This window comes from Dermochelys coriacea, chromosome 3, assembly GCF_009764565.3.
Source record: "Dermochelys coriacea isolate rDerCor1 chromosome 3, rDerCor1.pri.v4, whole genome shotgun sequence".
NCBI lineage: Eukaryota > Metazoa > Chordata > Testudines > Dermochelyidae > Dermochelys > Dermochelys coriacea.
Window position 1 is genome coordinate 148673168 of NC_050070.1, and position 13056 is coordinate 148686223.

Below are 13056 nucleotides of genomic sequence, written 5' to 3' on the forward strand. Positions count from 1 at the left end.
AGACAAGTTTTCCATTCCTCGGATCATCCTAGTAGCCCTTCTCTGAACCTCCTCCAGTTTGAATTCATCCTTTTTAAACATGGGAGACCAGAACTGCACACAGTATTCTAGGTGAGGTCTCACCAGTGCCTTGTATAACGGTACTAAAACCTCCTTATCCCTACTGGAAATGCCTCTCCTGATGCATCCCAAAACCGCATTAGCTTTTTCACAGCCATATCACATTGGCAGCTCATAGTCATCCTATGATCAACCAATACTCCAAGGTCCTTCTCCTCTTCCGTTACTTCTAATTGATGCGTCCCCAACTTATAGCTAAAATTCTTGTTATTAATCCCTAAATGCATAACCTTACACTCTCACGATTAATTTTCATCTTATTACTATTACTCCAGTTTACAAGGTCATCCAGATCCTCCTGTATAATATCCCGATCCTTCTCCGAATTGGCAATACCTCCCAGCTTTGTATCATCTGCAAACTTTATTAGCACACTCCCACTTCTTGTGCCAAGGTCAGTAATAAAAAGATTAAATAAGATTGGTCCCAAAACTGATCCCTGAGGAACTCCACTGGTAACCTCCCTCCAACCTGACAGTTCGCCTTTCAGTAGGACCCGTTGCAGTCTCCCCTTTAACCAATTCCTTATCCACCTTTTGATGTTCATATTGATCCCCATCTTCTCCAATTTAACTAATAATTCCCCATGTGGCACGGTATCAAACGCCTTACTGAAATCTAGGTAAATTAGATCCACTGCATTTCCTTTATCTAAAAAATCTGTTACTTTTTCAAAAAAAGAGATTAGGTTGGTTTGGCACGATCTACCTTTTGTAAAACCATGTTGTATTTTGTCCCATTTACCATTGACTTCAATGTCCTTAACTAATTTCTCCTTCAAAATTTTTTCCAGGACCTTGCATACTACAGATGTCAAACTAACTGGCCTGTAGTTACCCGGATCACTTTTTTTTTCCTTTCTTAAAAATAGGAACTATATTAGCAATTCTCCAATCATTCGGTACTATTCCTGAGTTTACAGATGCATTAAAAATTCTTGCTAATGGGCTTGCAATTGCAGGTGCCAATTCCTTTAATATTCTTGGATGAAGATTATCTGGGCCCCCCGATTTAGTCCCATTAAGCTGTTTCAGTTTCGCTTCTACCTCTGATATGGTAATATCTACCTCTATATCCTCCTTCCCATTTGTCATGCTACCCTTATCCCCAAGATCCTCTTTAGCCTTATTAAAGACCTGAGGCAAAGTATTTGTTTAGATATTGGGCCATGCGTAGATTATCTTTAACCTCCGCTCCATCCTCAGTGTTAAGCGGCCCCACTTCTTCCTTCTTAGTTTTCTTCTTATTTATATGGCTATAGAACCTTTTACTATTGGTTTTAATTCCCTTTGCAAGGTCCAACTCTACTCGACTTTTAGCCTCTCTCACTTTATCCCTACATCTTCTGACCTCAATTAGGTAGCTTTCCTTGCTGATCCCTCCCATCTTCCACTTCCTGTATGCTTTCTGCTTCTTCATAATCACCTCTCTAAGATGCTTGCTCATCCAGCTTGGTCTACAACTCCTTCCTATGAATTTTTCCCCTTTCTTGGGATACAGGCTTCCGATAGCTTCTGCAGTTTTGATTTAAAGTAATCCCAGGCCTCCTCTACCTTTAGATCCATAAGTTCTTCAGTCCAATCCACTTCCCTAACTAATTTCCTTAATTTTGAAAGTCAGCCCTTTTGAAATCAAAAACCCGAGTTGCAGATTTATTTTTGTTAATCCTTCCATTTAGTTTGAACTGAATTAGCTCATGATCACTTGAGCCAAGATTGTCCCCTACAACCATTTCTTCTATGAGGTCCTCGCTACTCACCAAATTAAATCTAAAATGGCATCCCCTCTAGTCGGTTCAGCAACTACTTGATGAAGGAATCTATCAGCTATCGCATCTAGGAAAATCTGAGCCCTATTATTATTACTAGCACTGGTCCTCCAGTCTATATCTGGGAAGTTAGTCTCCCATGATCACGCAGTTTTCATTAGTATTTACTTTATTAAAAACATTAAAAAGGGCTCTATCCATATCCAAATTAGATCCCGGAGGTCTATAGCACACCCCAAGCACTATCGTAGGAGAGGCTTTACTAGTTTTCTTCCCCAATGTAATTTTTGCCCAGACGGACTCTGTCTTATCCATTGCATCGCTTCTTATTTCTTTACATTCTACCTCATCATTGATACACAATGCTACTCCACCCCCTTTACCTTTGTTTCTGTCTTTCCTAAACAGCACATACCCTTCAATACCTGTAGTCCAGTCATGACTACTATTCCACCATGTTTCTGTTATCCCTATAATATCTGGTTTCACTTCCTGCACCAGTAGCTCTAGTTCCTCCATTTTGTTACCTAGACTCCTCGCATTGGTGTACAAACATCTTAATTTTTGCTGTTTGGACTCGCTCACATTTTGTACCCTATTAGGCACAGTCATTCTACAGCCAGTATAACCTATTAGACTAGTATCCACACCGCCCTCGCTCCTTATATACATTCTCCTACCCATGGCTGTATCCTTTCTTACTTCATCTTCTTCCCTCTCAATGCTAAAATCTGGCGTGGAGATTTTCTGGACATCTCCCATCCATCTCCCCCCAATTCCTAGTTTAAAGCTCTCTTTATCAGTTGTGCCAGCCTCGATCCTAGAAGTCTATTTCCTTCCCTACTCAGATGAAGTCCATCCCGAGAGAACTGACCTCTGTCCGTGAATACCTCCCAGTGGCCATACATCCCAAAGCCCTCCTTATAGCACCACTGCCTAAGCCATCTGTTGACAGTCATAATCTTATCAGACCTTTGTTGCCCTTCTCTAGGAACAGGAAGGATCCCGCTAAAGATCACCTGAGCCTCAATTTCCTTAAGTGTCTTCCCCAGCCTAGCATAGTCTCCCTTGATACTTTCCAGCGAGAATCTGGCTATATCATTTGTTCCCACATGAAGGATAATTAGGGGATTCTTTCCCTCTCCCTTTAGGATCCTTTTCAACCTCAGGTCTACATCCCGTATCTTAGCACCCTAAAGTCTGTTGGATAGACTATAATGATGAAACAAGAATGCATGGAGTCTGGATGGCTCAGAGGATTGGTAATTTGATTCAGTCTCACCTCTGTGGCACTGAATTGAGGCTAGTCTATTTTAGTAGGATGCAAAAGTAGTTCTGAAGACTGTTCAGTGCCTATATGGTGGAATTAGTCCAATTTGTAATGAACAGCTGTTGACATCACAGAACGCACTATCCTGTCTTTTGGCAATGTTGACAGAGAGGAGAAGAATTGATTGGGTGTAGAAAGATGGAAATTGAATTATCTTCACAAACCTCCATATGAATTGATTCCTCAGAGCAAGGCTTGGGCTTACTGGCTGGGCTGTACAGAGAATCTTGAACTTCTGTTGTCTCTATTTATACCTCATACCATAAATATAGGATTTCCCAGCTGTAAATAGGGCACATTTTGTGAACACTAAGTTTACTTATAAGTCTTTAAAAATGTCTCATCATGTAAATAAAATAATTTTTAAACCTAATTTTTCACCTGCATATTTCATTCATATCTGGGTCCAAATGGAAAATCTTGTATACTTGTTAAGCTAATTGTAAATATATTATTTAGAAACTGTCTTCTTCCCACTTTCTCAAACATTATTCACACAGTTTTTTTTTTCTCTAAACTTAATTTTAGTAATCCTGTAATAACGTTGGGTACATATTGAATGCAATTTTCGTATATCTTTCACTATTGTGAATGCATTGCGGAAAGAAATTCCTAAAATCATAGAAGACTTTCCACATAATTTGGAATTAATTCCCCAACTTTCCAACTGGATCCACACTTCCTTCGTTATTCTCCATTTTAAGGGATCAGTAATTTTCTAATTGGTCTTTGATACAAATCGAATAGCATATTCTTCTTTAAGGATTAAGTAGTAAATGGTTACAAAGCTGGTTGCAATAGATTTTGAAGGTCTGAAAATGTAATATATGCAATTGATGCTACAGCCAAGACATGACATTGTTATGTTTTGAATTAAGTGTATGTTAACATTCTAATATGGAATGTACTACAAACTTGATATTCTAAAGTGGTTTTGCTAAAGTTAATTCAAATTGTTTTCAGTTCATGTATTTAAAAACATGATCAGTGTCATATGATGAGAATCAGAACATGAAAGTTTAACTAGTTAAGGGACAATAAAACTCCAGCAATGACAGTTGATTTTTGTCAACTGTTGATTGATTTACCTAAACGGCTATACCTATTTTTTCTTAATAAGGGGCTTTAGGGACATAACTCATTCAAATGTAAAGATTTAAACTAGAAAAGCTATTGTTAAATGGAAAAAAGTTTGCTGCCCTTGATATACATGTGCTTTTAATAACTACTTTAGCCAGAGATTAGGTAGTCCTAGAAATGAATTCTGGTGATCATGCATTTCTCTCAACTAGCAAGACTCCTAAAAGCATTGAGATTTACTGAGAGAAACCAATCAGAAGGGTTACGAAGGATGTCTAATGTGAAGGCAAATGAAATGAACATGTGGGGATTGTTGGCATTCTAGACAAACTTACTTTGACATTCATGTTTTGGCTGCATAGTAGGAATGTTGCATCAAAAAAATTTTGATTTAATATGAAACGTGCAACCTCCCAGCAGATATAATTTTAAAGGTTTTAAGAAGAATTTCATTTTAAAAAAATGAAATATCAAATAATTATTTAATGACTATAGTCATTATTCACTGAACATCTTTTCATCATGAAAAATAAATGGGGGGGTTGGGTTGTTGGCTTTTTTGTTTTTTGTTGGTTTGTTTGTTTGTTTGTTTTAAAGAAAAGGTGATAGTCCCCAGACAGAGTCCAATAGTGACCTCTGAATTTTAAAGTCCAATATTTTAAGAACCAGGGTTAGAAATAAATAAAAATGCTCTTGGATTTTGCGGGTTAGTTCTCATTTTGTTTTTATTTTACATGAAACTTGTAAGTAAATACATTTTCCAGGAGGTGTTGGAGATCCTGATTCCTCTTAATAGTTAATAAATCTTAATTTTCTGTAGGTGCTTTGGGAAAAAGGACACGATTTCAGGAAAAGCATGTAGCACAGCTTATACTTGATGTCCAAAGGAAAGATGATGTCGTCCTTTCTCACCGTGAGCTAAGCCCAGCACCAACTGCTCTAGAAAATTTAACAAGGGTATGCACTTGAAATAAATTGTTATTCTTTAGTAGTCCACGATTTTTAAAACCCATTTGAACACACAGCAAAGCTTCTCTTTTGGAACATTTGTGGAAAGAGTCAGAATGTGAGTAGGATGGAATTGTTTGTTGTTCTGAAAAAGTTTTGATCATGATTGGGACTATTAGTAGTGGATTTACTTGGTTTAATTTGTTTATTGTGAATGTTGAGTTTTGTAAGGGACAACCAGAGCTTAGGGCAGGTGCTTCTATTATCTGTTTTATAAATCTAAATAAATTAGAAATGTATATAAATCCCTAAGATGGGTTGTATGACTTTAGTGACTATCTTATTCCATTGGATGCACAGACATGTTCATGTGTAGATCATATCCAGAAGTTGTGATCATACATTCACTTGGCACATGTTTTCCTCTTAAACTCACATAGTGCAGAGATAAAGAAGACTGTTATTTAATTTAATAATGTTTTAAAGAAAATACACCTATTAATCAGGCCTCTGTCCCTGCCCTCATTTCCTTCTCCCTGAGAGAGACACTTTGGACCCTTTCATAGCCCAAAATGGAACTACTGAAGCTCACCTGGTCATCAGAAATAACACACTATTACCATGTAGGTTTCTAGCACCTGACGCCCTGTCTCTCACACGTTAGAGTAAAACTAGCATTAACTGGCTAGGGCTAAATCTTTAGAGGTGCAGAGCAATTTCCACTGACATACAAAAATCATTCTGGGGCACAGTCCAGACCAGTAAGAGTTGTGTCAGTGCCTGCCATGCAACCCTAGGTGCCTCACAAGGCTTTGCTGCTGTTGCTCACTGCCATCCAACCAGCATGTAGCTCACACCTTGAGTGTGTGTATATAGCTGCAGGCCCTGGTCCAGCAGCTCTGACTCCAGCAGCTTGACAGCAACACACCAGTCACACTCTGGCTTCCTTGGTTACTACTTGCAGGCTGACCCCAACACACTCCTACTCCCAGATTTTCACTAAAACATGTGCTTTGCAATGTCTAGCCCTCTCCTGAACAGTTCATATATTAAGGTTCATTGCCCCTGTAAGGAATCAATATTCAACAGTTTGTTACTTTAACTTGAGTTATCAAACAGTTCAGTTTAAACATAGCACTGGATTGGTTTAGAGTAAAATAAAACAAGTTTATTAACAAAAGAATAGGATTTTAAGTGAATGCAAGTCTAAAACATAAAATTAAAAATGATTATAAGCAAATAAAAGTGAAAACAAGTGTCTAACTTGTCTAATTGTCTAATTAAGTCTAAAACTTAATCTAGTAAATTTGGTTCAAGAGGGCCTTTCTCATCCACAATCTTCCAGCAAGATGATGGCTGACCCTTTCCTCAGTCAGGATGTCTCCCAGAGGCCCAAAGGTGATGGTGCCTTTGTTGTCTTAGGTGAAAGAGAGAATTTGGGATTTTCCACCCCTTTCTTTTATAGTCCAGTGAACATTTAAAGTGGATTCATCTGAAGGTTACCCTTCAAAGTAAAGTTTATACAAGTAGTAAGGAAGGCAACATAAAGTCTGGTGGCGAAGGAGTCTCCATGCTTTTTCTTCCCCACCTTTGTTAGCTGAAATACAAATTGTGCTGTTTCCTGCCATTGCCTCCTAGGGTTGCCAACTTTTTTCACAGGAAACCCAACACCCTTGCCCGACCCCTTCCCCAGGGGTCCGTCCCAATCTCCATCCATCCCCCGTCCCTCTGTAGCTCGCTCTCCCCCACCCTTGCTCACATTCTCATTTTCATTGGGCTTGGGCAAGGGAATGGTGTGTGGGAGGGTGAGTGCTCCGACTGGAGATGCAGACTCTGGAGTGCGGCCTGGGATGAAGGGTTTGGGGTGCAGGATAGGGCTCTGGGCTGGGCTGAGGGGTTCGGAGTGTGAGAGACAGCTACGGGCTAGAGCAGGAGGTTGGGCCGTGGGAGGGGGTGAGGGCTCCGACTGGGGATGCGGGCTCTGGGGTGGGGCTGGGAATGAGGGGCTCAGGGTTCAGGAGGGGCTCTGGTCTGAGACGGGATTGGGTGTGGGAGAGGGTGCAGGCTCTGGGAGGGAGTTTGGGAGTGGGCTCAGGATTGGGGGTTGGGGTGCAGGAGGGTGTGAGGTGTGGGGCTCCGGGCAGCGCTTATTTTAGGCAGCTCCTGGGAAGCAATGTCATGTCCCTCTGCCTCCTGGGTGAAGGCACAGTCAGGGGGCTCTGCTTGCCACTCCTGCCCTCAGGCGCCACCCCCACCCTCAGGTGCCACCCCCGCAGCTCCCATTGGCCGTGGTTCCTGGTTAATAGGAGCTGCGAGGGCAGCACACGGAGCCCCCGTGGCCACCCCTCCGCCTAGGTAGGACTTGGAGGGACATGCCATCTGCTTCCGGGAGCAGGGCAGGGAGCCTGTCAGACCTGCTGCGCCGGCTGCACCACCAACCAGATTTTTAGCAGCCTGGTAGGGGTGCTGACCGGAATCGCCAGGGTCCCTTTTCAACTGGTTCTTCCAGTTGAAAACTGGACACCTGGCAACCCTATCCCCTCCCCTTGCTGTCTTGACGAACCTGTTCCTTGTATGTAAATTGAGGTAAACACACGTTTGACAACTTTTGCCTAAGCAGTGCTGTTTGGTTTTGAGCATTTGCTGGTAATGTCATATGGGGGAATTCATAACCTTACGTGTAACGTTACTGTATACGTTTCACCATGATATTATAGACCAGTGGGTATTATTTTCAAATGATATTCCATGAGGCGTATTTTGTATAAAGATTATTACATAGCATGTAGGGTGTGAATCCAGGGACTGCTTTCAGTCACACAGAATAAGTATGGCAAACATTAAAAGGCACTCCATGTGTTTCTAGGATTGTGGGGGGAAATGTACAATATTATACTGTTCGAGAAATAATCTCTGATTATGTGATTCAGCCTTGAAAAACTGATGTGTACAAAAAAAAAAAGCTCAGACACAAAAGAGGGAAGACACAAAATTTGCTTGCCTGTCCTTTCATTATTTTCATCTTATGGTTATCATTCTGGCATTTTAGTCACCCATCAAGTAAGATGACTTTCATGTCCAAAAAAAGTTTGTTCCAGGAGTGTGGGCAAGTAGAATTTCTTAATGCTGAAAAAATTAAATACTGTATCATAATGCATAAAAGTGTGGCAGTTAAGGCTGTGTGTAACTTCTAAATCTGGCATTTTCTGTTTTTTTTTTTGTTTTGTTTTTGTTTTTTTTTTTGAGTGCATCCTTAAATTCCTCTGTGTTCTGTGGATATGGAAAAGTTTACTGAACAAAAAACCTATTAATTGCAATATATGGTGAATAATAATTGTACAAAACAAAGCCAATGAAGCCATCTGACTTTATACTTGACTAGATGCAATCAAGCTGACATAGGTACTCTCTAATGCCATCTGGTGCTGGCCAGCTTTAGGCTACTTCTTTACTATGAGCTAGGGATGTGATTGCCCTGCTCACATACACATACTTGTGCTAACTCTCATTGAACTAGTGTAAGTCTAAATTGCAGTGTAGCAGAAGCACATGAAAACCAGCGGGTGAGTACTTAGCAAGGACAAGCTGTGCCTCCACAGCTGCTATCCATGCTACCATGAGTACACTATTTGTTAGCTCTGTGAAAGCCAGCATGAGTATGTGTATTCGAATCATACCCTTGCTCATAGTGTAGAGGTAGCCTTGGTATGTTTCCACAAGAAAATATATTTTGTATCTTGGAACAAACAGTTTCAAACTTCCTTTTCGTTGCAGGAAAGTAGAAGATAGAGCTGTGGGATGGTAAATTTCAGAGGCCTTTTCTATTGTCGGACGTACGCAGGTTAAACTAAATCTCTTAAAATCATGCCTTTAGTTAAATAGGTGCAAGATTGTATGGAGGCAAGGCCTGAGATGTGGGGTGTGTGTTTAGGACTCTTAATGCCATCCTGGTGTGAGGAATGTTGGATTAGTCTTAATTGATATCTGAAAACACAGTCCTGAACAGCTTCTTTCGTTTTGCATGTAGTTTGTCAGCTTGGATTGTAAAAACATGTGCCAGACATGATCTAATCTCAGTATAATATATTTCAATTGACCATCTTATATAAGTAAGTTAACACTAACTGAACCTGTTCAGTCAGCATAATGACTGCTGTAAGAAAATTTCTCTGGCTTGTAGACTAGAACTTGGAAACTGCTTATTGATTATCTTATACTTCCTTAATGTAACTTCTGTTACGTCTGATGAAGTAGAGTCAGCTGCTCTCTTCTTAAGTGGCTGGCTCATATTGGAAGAGGATATAGAATTTTTGGTTGACTGTATTTAGTCAATACATAGAAATTGTGGTGAATACCAACATATTCTAGAAATGTACTTTCAGTATACTTTAAAAAGAGAACAGAACTGCATATTTTCACACAAAAAAAACTTTTGTTTTGAGGGAGGAGATGAATAGAACTTTTGTTTTATTTGACATATTGTTGTAGTTCTAAGATTTTTGTACTTCTGCCAGATTCAAGCTTTTTGACCTCATGATTAAACTTCAAATTATTGACCTTGTAGATTATTTTTAGGTCTTAACATTAACTTCATCATTTAAAGGGTCAGTAATCATAAAATATTGTATGTTCAGTGAGCATTGAAACAAAAGGTAATTACTAAGATTCATTGTAAAATCTATCTTCTCTTGTGACAAACCATAAAAACACCCTTTCTTGGATGGTGTTGGTAACTGGGGGAAAAAAAATCAGTAAAGATAGTCATAGTTGTTGCCCTTCTCTCTTGAAGACAATATTCATTTTCCTATTAAAGAAGTGAAAATGCCCCCAGTGTTACATCTTTGACATTCTGCAGCACAACGACTATCCTTCTGGCAAAAAAGGAAGGAAAGATGCTCCTTTCCACTGTTCAGACAGCTGGAGAGGTTGCTGCTAAAGAATTATAAAAGCTGATTTGCAGTTCAGTTATTTTATAAAATATCTATTGTGACATTGAAACAGTTAAATATGTTCTCATGTGATATTGGGGCAACAAAATAAGCTCAAGGTATTACTATAATATTTTATATTTACTTTACAATGTTTTTTTCAACAGAATTATGATTTAAATGATGACACAGTGCTAAATGAGATAAAATTAGCAGATGCTGATCAGTACCAGTTGCCTGACCTGTGTGCAGAAGAACTTGCTGTTATCCTTGGAGTTTGGTAAGTTTATTGGCATCTTTGTTCCTTTTGTAAAATCTCCCTTGAATCTTGTGAAGTGTTAAAAAATAAATCTCAGTGAAATAAGGTTTGTTTTTTTTTTAATCAAGACTAGAGCATATACTAAGCTATAGTCTTGATAAAATCGCCATCTATAGCACTGATAGAGAGCTATGCACAGCTGTTTGCCCCCCACCCCCAGGTAATAATGTATACTCTGGGTTAATTAATAAGTAAAAACGTAGACATATCCAACATTACTTTTTTTTCTGTCTTGCTCACTTAGATTGTAAGCTCGTTGAGGCAGCGGAAATGTGTATCTGTTTGTCCAGCACCTAGAATGATGAAAAAAGAAAAGGAGTACTTGTGGCACCTTAGAGACTAACAAATTTATTTGAGCATAAACTTTCGTGAGCTACAGCTCATTTCATCGGATGCATTCAGTGGAAAATACAGTGGGGAGATTTATATACCCAGAGAACATGAAACAATGGGTGTTACCATACATGCTGTAACGAGAGTGATCAGGTAAGGTGAGCTATTACCAGCAGGAGAGGCGGGTGGAGGAACCTTTTGTAGTGATAATCAAGGTGGGCCATTTCCAGTGGTTGACGAGAACGTCTGAGGAACAGTGGGGGAGTGGAGGGGGGGAAATAAACATGGGAAAATAGTTTTACTTTGTGTAATGACCCATCCACTCCCAGTCTCTATTCAAGCTCTAAGTTAATTGTATCCAGTTTGCAAATTAATTCCAATTCAGCAGTCTCTCGTTGGAGTCTGTTTTTTCACATTTGGGGACAATGTATACCTTCAAATCAGCGGCACTGCGATGGGTACCCGCATGGCCCCACAGTATGCCAACATTTTTATGGCTGACTTACAACAACGCTTCCTCAGCTCTCGTCCCCTAATGCCCCTACTCTACTTGCGCTACATTGATGACATCTGCATTATCTGGACCCGTGGAAAAGAAGCCCTTGAGGAATTCCACCATGATTTCAACAATTTCCATCCCACCATCAACCTCAGCCTGGATCAGTACACACAAGAGATCCACTTCCTGGACACTACGGTGCTAATAAGCGATGGTCACATAAACACCACCCTATACTGGAAACCTACTGACCGCTATGCCTACCTATATGCCTCCAGCTTTCATGCAGACCATACCACACGATACATTGTCTACAGCCAAGCTCTACAATACAACCACATTTGCTCCAATCCCTTAGACAGAGACAAACGCCTACAAGATCTCTATCAAGCATTCTTACAACTACAATACCCACCTGCTGAAGTGATGAAACAGATTTGACAGATCCAGAAGAGTACCCAGAAGTCACCTACTACAGGACAGGCCCAACAAAGAAAATAACAGAACGCCACTTGCCATCACCTTCAGCCCCCAACTAAAACCTCTCCAACGCATCATCAAGGATCTACAACCTATCCTGAAGGACGACCCATGACTCTCAGATCTTGGGAGACAGGCCAGTCCTTGCTTACAGACAGCCCCCCAATCTGAAGCAAATACTCACCAGCAACCACACAACAGAACCACTAACCCAGGAACCTATCCTTGCAACAAAGCCCGTTGCCAACTCTGTCCACATATCTATTCAGGGGACACCATCATAGGGCCTAATCACATCAGCCACACTATCAGCGGCTCGTTCACCTGCACATCTACCAATGTAAGATATGCCATCATGTGCCAGCAATGCCCCTCTGCCATGTACATTGGCCAAACTGGACAGTCTCTACGTAAAAGAATAAATGGACACAAATCAGATGTCAAGAATTATAACATTCCAAAACCAATTGGAGAACACTTCAGTCTCTCTGGTCACTCAATTACAGACCTAACAGTTGCAATTCTTCAACAAAAAACTTCAAAAACAGACTCCAATGAGAGACTGCTGAATTGGAATTAATTTGCAAACTGGATACAATTAACTTAGGCTTGAATAGAGACTGGGAGTGGATGGGTCATTACACAAAGTAAAACTATTTTCCCCATGTTTATTTCCCCCCTCCACACCCCACTGTTCCTCAGACATTCTTGTCAACTGCTGGAAATGACCCACCTTCATTATCACTACAAAAGGTCCCCCCCCCGCCCCACTCTCATGCTGGTAATAGCTCAACTTACCTGATCACTCTCGTTACAGTGTGTATGGTAACACCCATTGTTTCATGTCCTCTGTGTATATAAATCTCCCCACTGTATTTTCCACTGAATGCATCCGATGAAGTGAGCTGTAGCTCACGAAAGCTTATGCTCAAATAAATTTTTTAGTCTCTAAGGTTCCACAAGTACTCCTTTTCTTTTTGCGAATACAGACTAACATGGCTGCTACTCTGAAACCTAGAATGATGAGGCATTTATGCAATATTGGAATACAAATAAAAATTATTGTATTTCTCATCCTCCTTTTTCCCTACTGTGCCCTCTCTGAGACCCCATCATCTTTTTTTATCTGTCACTGAGTTCTTGAGTCACATGTAGAGCTAGATAAAGCTTCTTGGACAAGGTATCTCTTTCCTTTGTTATGAAAAACCTATAGTATGCTTCTCGGATGCTGTGTACATATTATATTTGTTA

At 40.2% G+C, this 13056-nt stretch overlaps 1 protein-coding gene across 4 annotated transcripts in view; it reads left to right on the plus strand.

Moving 5' to 3' along the window:
- TTC27 (tetratricopeptide repeat domain 27) overlaps window positions 1–13056 on the plus strand; it is a 203123-nt gene that overhangs the window by 54351 nt on the left and 135716 nt on the right. For all 4 annotated transcript variants that reach the window (XM_038397195.2, XM_038397194.2, XM_043511535.1 and 1 more), the window contains exons 7-8: window positions 5119–5255; window positions 10342–10454. In XM_038397195.2, the coding sequence (XP_038253123.1) occupies window positions 5119–5255; window positions 10342–10454 (250 nt within the window). The remainder of the gene's footprint in view (window positions 1–5118; window positions 5256–10341; window positions 10455–13056) is intronic.